This window comes from Helicoverpa zea, chromosome 31 (genome assembly GCF_022581195.2).
Source record: "Helicoverpa zea isolate HzStark_Cry1AcR chromosome 31, ilHelZeax1.1, whole genome shotgun sequence".
Taxonomy (NCBI): domain Eukaryota; kingdom Metazoa; phylum Arthropoda; class Insecta; order Lepidoptera; family Noctuidae; genus Helicoverpa; species Helicoverpa zea.
The window spans coordinates 14034755-14055112 of NC_061482.1; the positions used below are offsets into that span (position 1 = coordinate 14034755).

At 35.9% G+C, this 20358-nt stretch overlaps 2 protein-coding genes across 16 annotated transcripts in view; one reads left to right on the top strand and one right to left on the bottom strand.

The window, feature by feature from the left end:
• LOC124644795 (protein phosphatase 1 regulatory subunit 12B) overlaps positions 1 to 13622 on the bottom strand; it is a 59416-nt gene extending 45794 nt beyond the window's left edge. For all 11 annotated transcript variants that reach the window (XM_047184361.1, XM_047184358.1, XM_047184352.1 and 8 more), the window contains exon 1: positions 12995 to 13622. In XM_047184361.1, the coding sequence (XP_047040317.1) occupies positions 12995 to 13237 (243 nt within the window). In that variant the 5' untranslated portion in view covers positions 13238 to 13622. The remainder of the gene's footprint in view (positions 1 to 12994) is intronic.
• A 1875-nt stretch (positions 13623 to 15497) lies between these two features.
• Positions 15498 to 20358, top strand: part of LOC124644862 (disco-interacting protein 2) — a 95378-nt gene continuing 90517 nt past the window's right edge. For all 5 annotated transcript variants that reach the window (XM_047184485.1, XM_047184486.1, XM_047184487.1 and 2 more), the window contains exon 1: positions 15498 to 15700. In XM_047184485.1, the coding sequence (XP_047040441.1) occupies positions 15613 to 15700 (88 nt within the window). In that variant the 5' untranslated portion in view covers positions 15498 to 15612. The remainder of the gene's footprint in view (positions 15701 to 20358) is intronic.

Genomic DNA, 20358 nt, shown 5'->3' on the forward strand with positions numbered 1-20358 from the left:
CGGAGGCGTTGAAAACGTACAAAATATTAGCAGCAGTAAAAATAGTAAGAGCATCGAGTCACCACCCATTTCGCCTATCCTTGAAATCTGTACTATTGGAGCAGCAAAAACATTGAATAAATAATCCATTTAAGAGGTTATTTCAAAGGACCCGTCCTCAGCTTTGCAGTTAAAGCGAAACTATTACTAAACGATTGACCACAGTAATTCAATAATAGTATCATGAAAGGGTCTGCGGAGCCCGATGAAAACTTTATCGGTACCGCTAGTAAAAGTTTGCATAGCTATTCCAAATCATGGTCTGTGATGAATGTAGGTATATGTAGGCGAACGCTATGATGGAAACGAGGAAAATAGATTCGAACAACGAACTGTCTATTCGTGACCTAATTAAAAAGCATACGTTCGTAAAATTGTTTTGAAGTAAACAGTGAAAATATTACGGTTTCAGTGATCTCAAAGTCAGCCTTGGAAAAGTTGGAAATCAGTCAATGCAGCAAGTTTGTTCGCATTTTTCTGTTTTAAAGATGATGAAGGAGCGTGGGCTTAATATTTTCAAATGTTTTTTCAACAGTAAGATTTTAAATTTTCTCGACCGTTATTTGGTCCATGCCAACCAACAAATACGTATTCAGCATCGAATGTTTTGATGAAACATCAGAATCTAAATTGCGAATATTCTCAGGGGATAATTGTTCTAGCTAGACACATGCATGATAGATCGTAAGTATCTATCCATCCTGATAGGCTGAAAAGGTTGACATATTTACTCAGTCAACCATCAAGTGCCAAGATGTCGCAGATGGAAGTAGCGCTGATGACCCAGTTATTGAAGCGCGAAAAATACGTGATGCACACACGCCCGAACATAATGTATGACAATGAAGAACGTAATAAATTACACATAATGTACGTTAAAAATGTTTATCCCTACGACGAATACATATTTATTATGCAATACAAACAATAGGGTATCGCGGTGTATCAAAAGTTGATAAAACACCGGCAGCTCTTACTGTAGAGGAACTATTAACGGCTATGCAGCCAGTTTTCCGGTTGACACGTGCAGATAAACAATAACTTTGCTGTCCTACAACTACAACAATGCACTACGAGCATTCAGTTTCAATGCAGTTTCCAAACAAAATAAATCAGAATCAGTTCTGTAAAAGCGTACATGCATTGCATGGTCTATTTTGCAAATTAAATTAAATGTAGCTTTTATGAAGTCCGGGGAGTGTCATGATCCCAATTTGTAAAGAATCTGTCCAGTGATCAAAATAAACCGTCTTCAGTGGCATACACGCACTATAGCCGAATCACAGTAACATGAACGTGATCTGGCATTAATTTAAAGTTAAAGAATGCTTAGATTTATTTGCGAAACCCATTATTAAAACGATACTCCTAATCTTGGCAGGTTATTTTATGTACCTAAAGAAGTAGATCTCTAAATCAATTCCAGACGATACTGTTAAACTTGGAATATACAAACTATATTTCAGCTGCATCTCTGCAGCTCGTAGCTGGCAAGTATTTTATCGTTGTACTTATAGCGAAGTGCAAGATATGTCATTACTTATCTATAATTAATGGTTCCTGCACACAATGGCCCACTTTGGCCACTATTCAATTCCTGGCACTACATTCGAATTTTAGTGGTAATCTATCAATGAATGTTGTGCAAATATCGCTTCTAACGTAAACGTAGTAAATGTCTTAAGGGATTTTGAACATGTTCCAAACCTAGAGTTGATACAAGTAAGCTGCTAATCTATGTACTTTATTCACGCGAACTAAATGTCAGTGGTTCACGCTTGTAGCCCTTCAGGGAATACATAGTCACATCATATCCTGAGTATCGTGGTGCACGTTTACAGCGACCTTTAAACTACACTTGACTATATTATAACGTGCACATACGCCACCGTGTTCAGTTAGTATCGTATTCACATGCGTCAACGGCAAGCTCTGATGCAACACATGTACCAGAAAATCGGGTTAAGAATAGTATATGCAGACCGTTTCCATGTTCCGCTGATGTACTCGAGCCTACGTGAAATAATTTCCATATGTCTATGGATACTATCTATTAGGAAGAGTGCATGTTTTGAAATTAGGGTAAATATTGCGATAGAATATTTGATGGGCCTAACAACATAAAACCATCCAATGAAACAAAGAAATAAACAGTACCATTCTGGATTATGACTGGTTATTGCAAATTAGGCTGGTCTACAAAGTGGTAACACAAATGCCAAGTGCGGAATGGACCGAAATTGCGGGATTCAAACCTGGATTACAAAGAAGACGGATCACAATCCATACAAAATTGCCCCACGTTCTATAACAATGTGACGTATCTCAAAAAAAAGATAAATATGTTTAAAAAAATATGGCATACTCTCTAATTTATTTTTTTTACACTTTCATACGAAAAAAATGCTTTAAAAATTGTTCAAGCGCTGTTATGAAAACATCGTTCTTAGGACTATTTTATTAAATATTTTTTTTGTTTGATATGGTATACCTCACAGGTGGTCCCATAATCATCAGGTTAGGATCTGATGATGGAAACCCTGAGAAATTCAGGGCAACTTTTGAAAGTTGTAGGCATGCGCAGGAAAAAACTTGACTATAAGGTGCATGTCTTATAACACTATGCAACAGTGCAGATTTGGAGCTGACCTGATGATGGAGACGAGAGAAGGTCTAGGGAACTCGACAACTGAATATGTAAACTACCTCGTGTTTGGGCTTATATTATTTGTATTGAATAGACCTTTGCAACAGTGAAGGCTTGGAGCTGACCCGATGATGGAGACCAGCAGGAGACAACAAAATATGTAAACTACTTCAGAAGTCGGCTTATTCGGTTTATTTCGGCACCGACTTCTAGGCCGATGCTCCTAAGAATAGTTTTTTTTTGCTTTTTAGTGTTTTTGGAAGTCGGTTATATTTTATTTAAAAAAGTTTTTATTTTTTTATTTTTGGCTTTTCAGTGACAAGCACAGTTGTCACTATCCACATAAGTGGAAAGTTCTCATCAATACGAATAATATAAGCCCAAACACGAGGTAGTTTACATATTCTGTTGTCGAGTTCCCTCGACCTTCCTTCGTCTCCATCATCAGGTCAGCTCCAAACCTTCACTGTTGCAAAGGTCTATTCAATACAAATAATATACTTAAGCCCAAACACGAGGTAGTTTACATATTCTGTTGTCGAGTTCCCTCGCCCTTCTCTGGTCTCCATCATCAAGTCAGCTCAAAACCTTCACTGTTGCATATTGTTATAAGACATACACCTTATAGTCAAGTTTTTATCCTGCGCATGTCTACAACTTTCAAAAGATGCCCTGGATTTCTCAGGGTTTCCATCAGCAGATCCTGACCTGATGATTATGGGACCACCTGTGAGGTATACCATATCAAACAAAAAAATAATTTAATGAAATAGTCCATAAATAGTCCTATGAACGATGTTTTCATAACAGCGCCTGGACAATTTTTAAAGCATTTTTTTCGTATGAAGGTGTAAAAAAAATAAATTGGAGAGCATGTTATATTTTTTTAAACATTTTTATCTTTTTTTTGAGATACGTCACATTGTTATAGGACGTGGGGCAATTTTGATCCATCTTCTTTCCATGAAGCATTAATTTCATCGGTATAAAGGAGAGCGCTTTGATGGAGTCCGCAAATTGGATATTATAATCCGCTTATATGTTGCTTGTTAATCCAAATGCATTTTGGGGCTCTGATGATAGATTGCATTAACATCCATCCATTCAGTGTACTAAATTGAAATTCCTGGATATCCTCTTGTAATGAAATAACAGTTGAGTATGGTTTTAATTTATATTAATTTTACACACAAAGCACAGTATTTAATACCGCACAGTACTTAAACTTTTACATGCGACATATCCTTCGAGAAGGGAATCATTTTCTTGTGTCCTTTTTTATGTTTTTTTTTTGGGTTTTCTACAGTTCATAGAATGGATAGGAATTCAATCAACACAAACATTGTAACACATTTCATACTAACAATAGATAGCGTGGGTGCTTTGGGGAAATGTCGATCGGAATCAAAGTCCGTATATTTTAGCTTAGTTTTGACGTGTTTATCTGAAACCAATTCCGTGAAAAAACATCTCGGGATCGGCCACAACATTAACAAAAAATATATACATATATACAGCTACCTTCCTTACTAACCTTCCTTACTAACTATTGGTAACAACGAGTGCCTTCGTCTGAAGTCCTGATGGTAGGCAACTCACGCAAGTTAAGAAATGAAGAATTATAAACGAATGTAGGTTCATAATTAAGTATTTCTTCGCAAAGGCAACATAAACACAAGATTAATCAAAGCATATCTTTCTTGAAATGGAACAATGGCTGTACTATAACAGAACGGTAGGCACACACGCACACATGAAAGTTTTTAAAATGTCGTTAAAAGTTGTAGTAAAGTTTTGGGTAGTTTACGACTTGTTTTAAACAGGAATGATACTTTTTTTACTGCTTTATCTCATTTTGATGCCATCATCAACCTATATTCGTTGTTTGCCGAAATCGAAATTGCTCCTGGACGAAGCGCATATTCAATTGAAGAACATTTCTGGTAGATTGATCCAGAAAGATCGCGAAATGGGTCCTTACATAATATTGTAGGAGAAATACACTTATCATTATTTTAAATTTAAAATTCTTTCCGTGAAAGTGAGAAATTAAAATTACCATCATTATTCATTAATTAGTAAAATATGATATGATGATGATACTCTATCCCTGGAACCATGGTGCTATCAGAGGCTCAAGTAAAACAATGTGTGTTATTGATTCGGACAACCAACAATTGTGGTTGCAACTAACGATCGATCCATTGTCAATATTTTCTTTGGAACGATTGATCGTGCCTTCCTTGAATCAACTACAAAAATAACGTGTGTTTTAAAAGTATTGGCGCTCGCTCAGCGATAGAGTTCTGCACACTTCCTTCTTAAATTTGTCATCGTGCACCTAACTGCAGTTTTTATTGGAGTATGCATTTAAAGTTTCACAGGTGCAAACATAGTCATTTTTAGATGAATTGAAAGTATCGAATGACTCCTGTTTTGGATAACGCGGGACTCTTGTAACTCTTTGAACAATTCCGTAGCCTAAATGAAGAAAGTAGCGCTGTTTTAGTCTTCTTCTTCTGCCTGGCCTTTATCCCATTTACTTGGGGTCAGCCCTTCTGGTCAATCTTCGCCAGGACGGTCTGTCCTGGGTCGTCTGGGATGATAATTGTGTCTTCTTCAGATCCTTTTCAATAACGGACATCCATGTAAGGCGGGGTCTACCGCGTCTTCTGGGCTGGGTACCAATATCGAGCACTTTCCTCGACATGTGGTCCGATGGTCGCCTCATGACATGACCGTACCATCTTAAGCGGCTCTCCATGATCTTTTCCGGTATAGGCGTTACTTTAAAACTGCCCCGAATATGAATGTTTTGGACATGGTCCTGCATCGTTACCCCACCAGCCCATCTTAGCATTTTCATTTCTGCGACATGTAGTGTTTGCTCCTGCTGCTTTTTCAGTGGCCAGCATTTGGCACCATATGTCATGGATGGACGAACTGCTGCTTTGTAGACTCTGCCTTTAGTGCGAACGGGCATCCTTTTATCACATAGAACCCCAGATAGCTCCCTCCATTTCATCCACCCGGTGTTTACACGGTGGGTTACATCGGCATCTATTGTTCCATCATTGCAGATGATTGAGCCAAGGTATTTAAAGTGGTCGACTACCTTAAGTGGGGTGCCCCGCAGATGGATAGTGCTGCTACTTTTTGTGCCACTGAAATTGCAGTGCAGATACTCGGTCTTCTCTCTGCTAACTCGCAAGCCGGCTCTCTCAAGAGCTCCTCGCCATTCTTCCACGATTTGCTGAAGATTGTTGGGGTCTTCGCTTACCAGTAAAATGTCGTCCGCATAAAGTATATCCCATGGTGGGGGGCGCTGTAGTTCCGCCGTGAGGTATTGCATTACCAGGATAAACAGCAAGGGGCTCAACGCTGAACCTTGATGGACTCCGACCATCACATCGAACTCATCGCTTGTTCCAGCTGGGCTTCGCACTTTAGTTAGTAAGTAAAGTAAAGTAGCGCTGTTTTAGTGGTAATCTAATATCAAAATATTTTGATCAAGAACTCAACGGTAAATATGAGGATACATAAATCTGCGTGCTACATTTATGTCGTGTTGCAAGCAGGTTGTCGCGATTCAGTCGTTAATATGAAGGCTTATTCAGATATCTGCGACATGCGGGTGATCTAATATATGAGGGAGCATATTCTATCATTGTACACACCTTCACCTTTACAAATTGTATTCTGGTTTCACCTTATAAAACAGTAATGATTGGCCTATTCATAAATGTAATAGCACTATTATTCCAGTCTTTTGTAGGCCGTTTATGATTTCGGCTGGCAACTTTACATCAGCTTTCACAGGATTTGTTTTTTTTTTTTTTTTAAGAGGCGATGGAAGTGCTTTTTATTGAACGAGGGGTTTTTGAAACCGCGAGAGACAGTTAGTAGACTATATTTGGTAAAGACCCTGTACTTGCAGATAATGAGACACAAAAAACTCTTTCAATGGATTTGAAAATACTGTAATAAGGATCTACTTAATCTACTTAAATAACCCTGGACGGGTTATTGTTAAAAAGTTTGCAGACGGTCGATGCAGTGCAATGCAAACCCCAGCTAACTACATAACGAAACTCGCAGCTCGTGTAGCGAGCCAGTCGCGATACACTATTTTTCTATACTTATACTGTCATATGCTACGTATGAATGGGGAACTTTCGTAAAACTCAATTTAGTCTCAGTAAATCTTCAGGGAGAAAGTTGCACGTTAAGAAGTGCTGGTTACAATTAAACACTAACAACAGAGTATCGCATTAGAAGTAATGTACGATCTATTCGCAGCTGAGACCACGCGGCGTTGCAATTTCAAGAATACCTACGACGAACCATGCCCACTGTAACACCCAACAGTAGGGTTATGATCTCAATAGTCTATTTACGTAAGGAATTCGCGAAATGTACGGAATGTTGCCAGATTGTCTGTTTTGGAGTTATGTCGACAAATGAGGCGTTTGTATTAAGTTGCAATTGACAGCTCGCATCGCATCGCGTTAGTACGTGCTACTGACGCAGATAGCAGTAATCTGAGGGATGAACTACATAAGGTCAAAACCATATAGGATACATCTGTGTTAAAAATAAATCCCGTCCATCTAGCTGATCATCGCTAAGAATTTATTGAAGAACCTGTTACAGTTTCAGTTAGAGTTCTTCGAAGTTTTTAGTTCTACGACAAAGATGCAAGCTTACCATAAAAATATTGCAAAGTTGTTAAAACGTTGCAAGGTGGTCAAACTTGGAAAGTGACGTAAGTCATACTAAGTAAAGTAACTTCTGGCGATGGCGAGTTCTACTAAATATACTCCATAATGACTTCCACATCAATGTTTCCTGTAACCAGCAATTCAAAGCTGTTCAACAATTTTCACTATGGATTTGTTGGCTACCGTCAAAGTATTTTTCTTTTAGGGAAAATTCGTTGTATCTTCCCCGTTCACGAATTATTTGAACTTATAATTTTCAAACTATTTTGCAATGCAAAACAACTAATTATTTCTTTAGAAGAATGACATTTGAAGTCAATATAGTCATACGGTTAAACGCTAAGACGCGAACTACGGGAGAACATTAATTGTCCCTATTAAAACTTATTAATACCTTCCTGCGGTCACTGACTGGCTTATTAGACAAATCTTGTGAGTGGGCGGGTCTACCCTACGACCTTTGATTGTTTTAATAGCACTTTTAACTCTGGTCAAAGGGCCATTACCACCCACAACTTACTTTATGGGATTTATTGACACAGCTAACACAGAGTGCAATACGTGCGAGTACCTTCGTGCGATAAATTCACTTGGATAAGAATAGCTCAACGACTTTTAATTACACGAGCAGACTTCTTAAATTCATTAAAACTAAATACATTACGACATCGGTAATCTCAACTCGGTACTAGTACAACGCCGCTGCAGCAGATGACAGCGGACGCGTCGCTTCGATATAAGCCGGCAATGTACGCGCTGACGTATGAGATAGTGCTGTAGACAGTCAGATTCTAATTCTGTACCGGTGACGTTGTGTTCGGTCGAAACAATCGAAAGTTATTCCGAGTGCTAAACCGACACACGTGACTTGGTATGCCGCGTTCTATTCGAAACACCGATTTGCGGAAGTCCATTAGAACTATATCGATTAAATTCTTGTTTGAGCTACAAAAATAAGCTTAATTAATTTTCTTACTTTTGTCATACCTACAACAATTACTAACAACGATGCTATACTATTATAAAGCTAAAGCATGAAGAGTTTGTTTATTTGTTTGACCGCGCTAATATCAGGAACTTCTGGTCCGATCAAGGAAAGCCCAACCTAGCTATTTTTTATCCTTTATTTATTTTATTGAATGACAAAAATTACTACAGAGTGATGCGAATGATTGAATAGTTTAATAGCTTGTTTTAATGTACAATAAGAATATAACATGCATTTTAATAAACAAAATACGCGCGAAAAACATTATCCTTCTTGGAAGTAAGGTAAAAAAGAGACTGCAGTAACATTATCTATGATATAAAACACTTTTAGTCCTAGTTTATTTCTTATTGTTCTTTGAAGGTAGCAGTCGCATTCAAATGAGATTGTAATATACTAATTATGATCCCTAGCCTACTCAGTAATACCTGGTTGATGTAAAACATTAATTAATATTTACTGCAAGATCGCATCATTAAGCATGATCTTTATGTAACTGGACACTGCCGCCTGCAAGCATGTGTATGATAATATTTCTTTGAAATAATACCTACGTAATAAACAAAAGCCGAAGGGTTACCGTTTGGCTGACTCTGTTATTACAAAATCGCAGTAGTAGTACTCATTCAATTTTCCATGGGGGTTCCGCAAACTTACATTGCGAAATTTTGCACAAACAAAAAGATGTGAACAGGATTGTATAAAACATCTACAGTATTAAAAGTGTAATTTCGAAATATATATCATCTCAGCCATAGGCCTCCCCCTTAGATCTCCACAGATACCTGTTGGAGGCGACCTGCATCCAGCGTCTCCAATCTCACATGAATATAACATGGTCCAGGAATGGGCTATGCCCTAAATCCAAACGGATAAATCACAGGAAAAAGCTGGTGTATGAAAATGGTATTCAGAACTGACGCCTGGCTGAAGATATCCACAACCAAGTTTGAATCGTACTAGATCAACGGACTAGATGTGATACATTATTACCAATATGAAATTCCTTCCATATTTGTATGGTTAATATGGGGAGGGTCAGAACTGAATTTTTCCATATTCGATTTGCAACTTAACTTAAAAGTGTAAGAAATTAAAAACATGATCCACTAAATGCTAATTGATGTCAAGATAAAATTAAGATGAGTGAGAGAAATCATCATTGCAACATAAATTTATCATCAATACTTAATGTAATTAAATAAGTACACAATCTTAAACCTTCAATTACATAACCACATAATCAAACGGTGATAAATAAATGAAATGCATGTCACTTCAGTAGAACAAAGTGTGGTTGTATGTGCTTGTAGTTATGTAAAAGAGTAATAGACAAGAAACTGAATCATTGAAAACTTCTTCATTTTTAGGTATTTGGTTAAACATATTTAAAAACATCTTTGGAAAGGCTATATTTGTTGTTCCTTCAAATGGTTGAATTGCAAACATTTTGCAAAAACACTCTGATACATTGATTGCCATTATGGTGATATATTTTTTGGTTTTAATAAATATATTTTTAGTTTCCTGCCCGTTTATTCCATTTTAGGGAAACATAGTATATTTGGTAGTAAAAAAATTAGAACTGTCAAGGATATGATGGTATCGCAAATTATAGCATACTTGTAAATAAATTTTAAAAAAGCATAATTTGGAACATATTTCCTAATTGTAAATTTCTATTGATATTGTGACTACTCATGGTTAATATTAACTATCTTGTACCTGTTATGTAGCAAACACAATATGTATTGTTCAAGACATAAATAAAAAGTCACGTTTATTATGCTGTTAACAACAATGCAAAATATTTGTGAAATGGTAATCCAAACTAATATTATAAATGCGAAAGTAACTCTGTCTGTCTGTCTGTCTGTCTGTCTGTCTTTTCTTCACGCCTAAACTACTGAACCGATTTGTGTGAAATTTGGTACAGACATAGTTTGAAACTTGAGAAAGGACATAAGACAGTTTTTATTACAAAAAATAAAAATAAAAAATAAAAGGAGATCATTCAAGTCTCGAACATTTTGTACCCAAAAATGAAAGTGCCGGCCACAGAAAAAAAATTGTAGATTCTCATAGAGAATAATGCCCTGAAGATTTTTTACTATTACAAGAAAAGCCTACAATTAACCCCCAGGCTGCTACTGGACTTTGAAAGTACAAAAAATCCCACAATGTTTGAACATCATTGATGTTCACAGGCCTCCTCCAGTAGGCAGGCACTGCTTTCAAGCAACTCCTGCCCAACCTGAGAGGCCCAAAACCTTTCTTTTTTTTTTCTTTAATGGGAAATCATCAAATGAACCCTCCCGCTATCGGTTAGCAGCGTGAATGTCAGACTCTTACTGACTAAAACCCATCATGTTCCTTCTTAAGCCCTTTATGTACCAGGGCCATGGTATGTAAATCTTTCGAACAATCCCGCAGGCCCGGCAGGCCTTGGCCCTGGAGGGCCCTGCTGGGGTTTTGCTGACGCCAGAGTAAAAATATCGCAGATTCTCAACGAGAATAATATCCTGAAGATTTTTTACTTTTATAAGGAACGTCTTCGTTTAACCCTTAGACTGCTATTTGAGTTTAAAGTGTGCGTACCGTGAATAAAAAATCTATACTGGAATGTTACGAGAAATAACGCCTGCCGGGGCTGCGGGATTGTTCGAAAGAGTTACCGTGGCTCTGGTATATAAAGGGCTTAAGAAGGAACATGATGGGTTTTAGTCAGTAAGAGTCTAACAGTCCCTCACGCTGCTAACCTACAGCGGCAGGGGTCATTTGATGATTTCCCAAAGAAAAAAAAAAAGAAAGCGTTTGGGCCCCTCAGGTTGGACAGGAATTGCTTGAGGGCAGCGCCTGCCTCCTCCAGTTTGGGGCCGTAATGTGATTGTTCAGACATTGTGGGATTTTTTTGTATTTTCAAAGTCCAATAGCAGCCTGGGGGTTAATTGTAGACAATTCTTGTAATAGTAAAAAATCTTCAAGGCATTATTCTCTACGAGAATCTACAATTTTTTTACTCTGGCCGGCACTTTCAGTTTTGGGTACGAAATGAATGATCTCCTTTATTACGGACATACAGTGCCATCTATTGGTCAAATTTCGAGCTGTTCCTATGCTCCGTAGATAGATGGCGCGCAATGGTGTCATTACACGTGTACGGTTCATGTTATTGTTTTAATTCATCCTGCGGGAGCAGGAACTTCTCAAAATCCCGCGAGATCGGGAACTATGTGGGTAAAACCAAAAATCTGCCGGAAGTCACTATTCCACGCGAACGAAGTCGCGGGCAAAAGCTAGTTATTTCATATTTTGGTTGTCATATTTGCCTTTGCCTGTATCAATATGTATGGATTGGAAGCCGACCCCAATATAGTTGGGAAAAAGGCTCGGCGGATGATGATTCGCCTGTATCTAAGTCACCTGATTGCTGAGTACGATCAGCAATCCGATTTGTAATTTATCCCTATTTTGTAACTATCCACAATGTTTATGTTTTTTCTATGAACATTTTCATTATTTCCCACTTACTTTTATACTTTTCAAAATTTTCATTGCCCGCTATTCATTCAGTCCTTTTCATAAAATAACCCATTTTTTCATAGTTTAAGTGAACAGTATTCTTTTAATGAGAAAAAATATATTTGACCACATTTCAAGTATTGCATCCACAAGATGCATGGATGAATATAACCGAGAACATAGACGTCACCTCAGTTTTGACTGCTCATCCAATCTTTCATATCTAGCTGTTTCCCAACTATGTTGCGGTCAGCTTCCAGTCTTGCCGGATGCAGCTGAGTACCAGTGTTTTACAAAGAATGACTGCCCATCTGACCTCAACCCAGCTACCTGGTCTTTCCGACACTTAAATCTAAATAATGAAACTGATGATCTTACATTATATGCCATCGAAAATTACAAACCAAGTGTGACCCATGAGCTTTCCTTAAAACTTGGAATGAATTTAGGACCCTGTTTACCGATGATGTAACTACCCATTTTATAAAACAACCGTTTAAGTTGCCGGTGAACTCGGGTCTTGGCCACTTACTTGTTTAAGTCAGTTAGTACATTAAAAAGTTTTTAAAACCCTTGTTTATAGACAAAGTTAGAGCTTTTAATTGGTTTACTTCTTATAATGTTTTTAATGACAGATGTTAATCATAAAGTTATCTAAACAATGTTGTGGTAGTAAGATTACATTATTTTAAGTATTATAGAAGCTTGTAAAGTCTAATAGTCACAGTTCAAAATGGATTGATACCAGAATTTGAACAAAAAAAGTGTATTAAAGATAGAGTACATTGAGTTCCCACAAGACAACATATCCAAACCACTTGTTAAGTGTTTTCACATGTTCTAAATAACCACATCTTTCTCATTAACAAGCCTAGTTGTTATAATACATAGGAAATCCACCCCTATGGTAACCCACTGACCAAACTTTTGACCACAGTATATGTCATTGTACTGACAGTTCATTAGATTTTAGCAAAATATTTTTCAAAAATATAGGTGGGAAGTGTGTCAAATGTCAAAGTGTGGACATGGACAACTTTATAAAAACTTAATAGTATCATATGATAGGATTCTTACCTGATGAAGAGCGGTGAGGCCATCCACATTGGCGGTGTTAATGTCGGCGCCTCTTTTCAACAGTCGTTGCACTTCATCTTTGTCGCCAGCCGTACAGGCAGCCAAAAACACGATCCCCGACGAGAACTGAATCCTTGAAGCCCGCCGCGGCGTTGGGGACTGCTTGTTCGTGTCCGATTCTTCCCATCTCTTCAACTGCTCCGCTCTCTTGAACAACGCTGACGAAGACCTATTATCCGTCATTTTGACTCTCGACAAACCACTTAACACTCAATATGGTCCATGTGAGCACTTTTCACGGGGCATAGATTGTGTTTTTACTGCATACAGAACACAAACGCCGAGTCCATAACTTAATTGCCAAAAAAGGAAACATGAAAGAGGAAACGTTCCAGGGAGAATGATACTAAGAAGCATTCACGCGACCATTGTTCCACACACTTGTTGAATTATACGAATTGCACATCCGGACTCCGATTCTATGTACATGACATAACCAATAAGCTAGACATTTAGCGTGGCAGCCATTACAAGAATAAATTTAAACAGACTAATAAAGTACACCGAATGCAAAAAGAAAAACTAGGCAGCGAATGAGACTGACGGAAGAAGAAAACGCCTAGCGCCACCTAGCACAACAATGTTACTACATTGCCATAACACAAAAATTAACCTTATAATGAAATAGTAACAGAAAACGTACTTCGTTTTCAAGCTGATATTCTCGACAAGGTGATTGAGATTTGTGCCTAAATTACACCTCCGACACTTGGCGGAGAATTTGAATAAAATATAACTATAAAACTTTTTTTCATACTCATAACTTAGTAAAGTCCTATAAGATGGTTTACGTTTAACTAAGTACCTACTTAAAAGAAGTTTAACCGACTGCAACTACCATTTTGCTAACGTGTTAGAAAATAATGGTTCAAAAATACGAAACAAACTATCAAGCAGTCGCACTTCGCAAATAATTAAGTACAAACCCCAAACTTCCAATTCACAATTTTTTCTATCTTTTCCCTACCGATGAAAAAGAATCATTATGCACAACCTAAAAATAGACAGCACACCAGGACCTTACCTACTCACAGGTAGAGTCCTGGATAGTTTAGTTACACCACTCACGCATATATAAATTAATCATATCTCTTTTTCCCAATTCTTGGAAAATAGCTTTTATGTTTTATTTACAAAAATGGGAAAAAAGATATGCCAAAACGATGGACCCATTGCACTCTTAAATATAGCTTCCAAACTATTTGAGAAAACAAGATACTAATAAAAACAAGAGACTGATAACTTAATAAAAAAACATAATTAAATCATAGACAGGTTATTTGGATTTCGTCGTGGCAAGCTAGTTAAGACGCAGTATCGCTTCTGTCCAACTATCCCATCACGACAATGCAAGTCGTTTTCTTCAGCTAAAGTAGGCAGCCATCAAAGCAAACTACTGGGTTAGTTACTAAGTACTTACTATCTTTACATACGGGGTTCCAGAAGGCAAAGCTTTTTTAATATAATCTACTGATTTAAAAATTGAAAGTATTATGAGTACGATAACACTTCGCATTAAAACTGCACTTTCTGCTCACGAGGTTTTAAAAAAATAAACATGTTACTAAGAATTTCTCAATAAGCATAACTGTAATCCTCGTAGCAACTTATAACAGCTTCCAACTAAAGTCACTAAATTCTGAGATATGAGAAACTCTACAAACTTGTTGTGAAAAAAGATAGTGCCACACATACCAACACACACAGCTTTAGCTAATATTTATATTTTTATTAAGAGTGTTTCACAAGTTTTTTTACTCATTTTGTTTAAACACCTTGTGTTATTTTTGATGAATGATTAATTAGCCACAGGGTACAGGCCACGCTTAGTGGTGGCTCAAGGATGATAACTGTGTAATACAACGATTTGGCATATCGACCATTTTTATCATGAATTTGTTAATTAATTCAGTGTTTCATCTCAATAGTAATGTTTTCAAGAAATATAGATTTGTTGTAAACTTTTCTGGCCTGTTAAATCTACATACATTGAAATAATATTTTTTAACAGGCTCCCTAGACAGTCAGTTAAATTGCGCATGATAACGATATTGTTCTAATTTATGTACTAAATTAATCATTGCAGAATTATCTTTATCGAACAAAATTAATTGTATTTTTTTTTATTGTAACATTGCACAGTATTGCTGTAGTTTAGATGCCACTTTAAATAATTAACCCTGTCGAGAATACCAGTACTGTTGATTTAGACATGGCAACATTAAGCTTTAAAAATAAAAAATATTTGGTTTACAAAATTTTAAATCCAATTCGCTCCAATTTTATCTAAATAAATCAAGTTAATTAATACCACTATCTAGTTTAAAAATAAATAATTATTTTAGGCTCCTTACAAAGTTGGAGTAAGTTTTTTGTTCAATGAGAACAAACCTACCAACTTGCCCTTCGCTAGCGGTCTCTGGCGTTCACGAACAGTATCAGTAGTTTGCGAGTCGGAGTCAGAAATTATTCAAAATTCAAGATGGCCATGTGTCACGATGGTGTCTTGAATTGTAATAGTTAACTTTATTTGTTTTGTGTGAGAAAAGTGCTTTGCCATGATGGCTGACTTAAGTGTTGATATATTAAAGTTGCCGGAGGAAGTAAGGGACAAGTTAGCAGAACTAGACTTGGAGTTATCCGAAGGTAAGAATGCAGTATGTCTGCGTTACTCGTAGCTTGAAGATCGATAATTTGTTAATTTAGATTATTTTTTTTGTAAATTAGTTTATTTTTTATTATTTATTAGAACTTTCTGGAATTTATTACAATATTTTTATGATAGTTTTCTGTTGGAAATAAGTTTAAATCACGCAGTTTTCCAGCTGATGTCTTCGGTAAATAAAGTATGGGTTTGAGTTTACAGTGGTTGATTTTGATATGTTGTGATAAAGTTATGTATGTTAGGTGTACACGCTCGAATAGTTACGTTGTCACACATGGCGTACTAAGGAATGCAACACACTGCACGAGACGACGACGCTTCTTAGAAGACTCTTTACTTACTCGCAACTTTGTATCGTTCTTACTTTTGTTGTAACCAGAACAAGTCTGTCGGGCACTTACCGTGCGTTTTAACCCTTCGGACGACTCGTCTCTGGTCCCATAATACTCTTGGAACTTGTTTAAAAGTATAACTCAAAACTTTCGACGCAAATCATAACAGGATTTACCATGGTTTCTTATGAGAATATTTAGTGTTACTTCTCTGATTATCAGTGCTCGTATTATGAGCCAATACAACCTACTCATTGTTGGTTCTTTGTGTACAAATCATCCCAACTGTGGTCAAGTTGGTAAGAATAAATTACTCATATCCTTTGCAAGTTTATACACTCAATTTAGTGCTATCCTTTACAACTGCAGGAAGTTAGAGGCATCAAGATTGTGCTGGTTTTAGGCTTCCTTCATTAAATGTTCCTTGAATTGATTATAACTGTCTTACATTCAAGTACTTAGGTAGATAGTATGTTTGCAAAAACAGAGATTATATTTTCGTTATCAGTGTATTAGTAATAAAAATAGCAATGTGATGACTTCTGAAATAAGGTGACCGGGATTCTTATTAGGATGTACCTATTTATTTTGTATGCCCGTCCCCTTATACATATAAAAATTTTAGTCCTTTGAATATTTCACAAAGAATTTAATGTTATAAATGGTACCACCCCTAGACGGATCTTAATTATTTGAATCTTTTTATAGAAAGATTATGTTTTCATGTTACCGTCGGGTGGTCAATTTGGTTTGTTATGTTAATATGATTATTTGAGTAGCTATTCAAGCTAGCCTTTGAATGAAGTGAACATTCAAAGAGTTAAATAAGCTAGTCCTTTTCATAGAAGATAAATACTAAATTTCCCATTTTAACATTAAGTACAAAATATCTGAACAAACGTAGTTTAAAGAGTCTTCATATGATGTACTAATTGATCACTGAAAAAAAATAAGGGATAATGGTAAGAGCTGGATAAGGTGGCTCTCTTAAATTATGAAGAATTATGAAATAGGCCTGAGTTGTAGATAAGCTTATACAAAGGAATGGAAAATAGATTAGGAATAAGAAAAAAATGAAATTTTGCATTTCCTTCTAATTTATTTAATGCAATAAGACTATTATTAATGTTTTAGAGATATTTTATGTAATTTTCAACTATTTGGTAGCACTTTCACTTCATTGTTAGATTAGTGGAGTAAAAAATTCCAAATTTTTTTTTTTTTTTTAAGTTATCCTTAACATGGTATGTCCCCAACAAGCTCTTTTAGAAAATTTATTGCTATTATTTCCTGGAGCTGCTTAAAAAATATATAAATCCTAAAACACGTATGTAAAAGTATTACAATTTATTTCACTAAATATTTCGTGTTTTCCGGCCGTGAAATCGAGTCGACACTGAACATAGTTTTTTATTTTTCATAACTGATTCTTGGTAAACGTTAAAACGTTTAAGATAAAATTTGATGCAATAATTTCGTAGACCAACTTCGGAACTTGTTGGTCTGCGAGTTTGCAGAAATTCCATGCGCTTCTCATTTGCACTGTGTAAATTGGGAACCCATTTAAAATAATATTTCGCGCTTGCGAGATTGGGTTCAGTAACCGATATTTTTGGACTATGAGGCCAATACGAGTGCTCATTTAGCTCCATAATCAACAAACTAAATTAACCGCTGGTAAAAGGTTTCTTATAAAAGATTCCGTGTAAAGCTGTCTTTCATGAAAACCGTGTACATAAAATCAATTGAAATATCATTTTTTTACGACCTCATCATATTTTTTTTATTTATATAATTTCTCTTTGTTTTATATTTCACTAATGATAGTTAAGACATCATTTGTTTCGAAATTATCAGAATCCAACGATGAACGTTGACTGAGGAGAGCATGCCTTTTCTTTATCCGTCATATGTTATTTATTGCGGTATTATTATTTCACTAAAACAAGTGGAATATTAATTATGCAATAAATGATAGTGTGAGAAGCTGCGCCGCGATGCGAATGTTACATTTTTATGTTTGTTTATTTGTTTTGTTTTACTGCCACATAATAAAAACATTTGTGTTTGACAGCCATTAATTGCGCATGCAGTTGCGAATTCTTATGCTATACGACTATGAAAATAAATTGTGCTTGATTCATTTTCCATTCATCCGATCGACTATTTATTTCTCTACGAATATTTTTTTTATTGGATAATTCACTGGTGCTATTAAATATAAAACAGAAACAACGATGCTAACAAGCTTACATTTATTTTATTTTTTATTTGAAGTTCGAGTGCGATTTATTCAGCTGGAAAAATATGAATCCACTATTTTGATTAAAAACATATTCGGATTAAAATCATATTGCATTCATCCTCTCGGCTCTCGTGTTTATCAACAGTATTAATTACAAACAAAGAAGCTTTACTTCATTTACGTACTGGATGTGCCATGTTACGGGTAAAATGATTGAGTTGGACATCTGAACTGGACGTAATTCTTAATTAAATCATTTTTAAAAGTAAACAAATAACAGCTTACAAAATTAGAGGCAACCCTGAAAATATGCAATCAAAGTGAAAAGCAAATCGCATGTGATTGCATAGAGTTGCTTAACAATATCTTACTTAATGCATTATCAAGCGATAAACGGTAATATTATACTGTGACAGGTGTGGTTACCGGTGACACCTGTTCAATAATTCAATTGGGAACGCGAGCGTATAATGCGAAACACTTATTTTCTCTATATCATATTACAATAATATGTTTGTTACTCATATGATGTCTTAGCTTACAATATATCGAAATCAACCTCTTTAGTTCTACTTTATTTATTGTTGCATTGTTTTTATTTAATTACCCAGAAAAAATTAAATGGAAATTTCCTGTTTTAGATTTAACTCTATACGGACTCCGCTAAATATGCTTTACAAGTTAAGTTTTTAATGTAACTGCCGACGTTTTCATGATTAAATCAATAAACGTGCGCATACGCACGACTGTTGATCATGTTTATAATTTATAAATTCTCTCATAGTAATGAATTCGTCAATATGAATTGTCGATATCTGCAACAGATTTTTTTTAATTTTAAATATTGAGGGAATATTGAGGGATTTGGTTCTCTCCTTGTAAAACACTGGTACTCATCTGCATCTGGTCAGACTGGAAGCCGACCCCAACATAGCTAGGAAAAGGCTAGGCAGATGATGATGATATTTCAAATCTAACTTGTAATTTTTATGGAACTCTAACAAAACATAGACCATCAATGACAAATAATTTTGTATAACAAATAAAACTATTTTAATTCAACTCAACGAACTAATTAGGTTGAATTAGAGGCATTCGTGTTTCCACTGGATTTTGAAAGCGATGGCAGCGTTTTGTGGTCAGTCTACTAGTTTGCTGATGTTGTACCTAACTAACGAGGAATGTATTTACTGTTTAGACTTTACATAGGTTGGAAAATACTATTAGCGTTTTAGGATCTACTCGTTTAGTAAAAGGAGCTTGAGATTAATAATAAGTATCAGTACTTCTCATTATTTAAGCCTAGGCTGCTACTTAACGCTACCATTTTTGTAAAGGATTTCTTATCGTCAAAAAATATATTTTTACTGTCGCCCTATGACAGAAAGTACTAAATAAAAATTGCAACTCAATAAAAACGAGTAGGTACCTGCGCGTCTTTACACCTCAGAAACATGGCAATCCGATTCAAACACATGCAATATCAAACAAGATTGCTCAAAGACTCGACGTTTCGACTGCCTCTGTCTCGCAAAAGGATTGACCTTTGGGACTTAAGATATCCTTTTTGCAAAATTGATGATATATTCTCTAGAAGGATTGGTGTTACAGGAACCTGGCATATTTGTTATTAATAAGGTAGACTTTGTGTCTATGTTAGTTTCATAGAAGGTATTGGGTCTTAAAATAAATTAAACATTGTTTTGTTTCACGAAATCTAGCAGACAATTTATCCTTATTATTTTACTGTACTGTTCTGCTAGTCAACTCGTGCGCAAGCATATACGACCTCTTTCTTTTTGCTAAAATGACGCATCACCTAACCCGTTTTGTCGTCATGACTCGTTCTGACTAAGCCGGGTTGTGGTCAGTATTACGCTTCTCACATATAATATAAAACAAGATATTCTCTGTGGAGTTGTTGTTTACAAAATACTGATAGTTAACTACGATGTAGGTATTGTTTTTAACTGAGAAATCAATTCTAGGGTATGAAAAGCATATTATATGCTACTTATCGGCTGTAGAAGGAATAAGTACAACCAAACAGTTTTTCAGCATA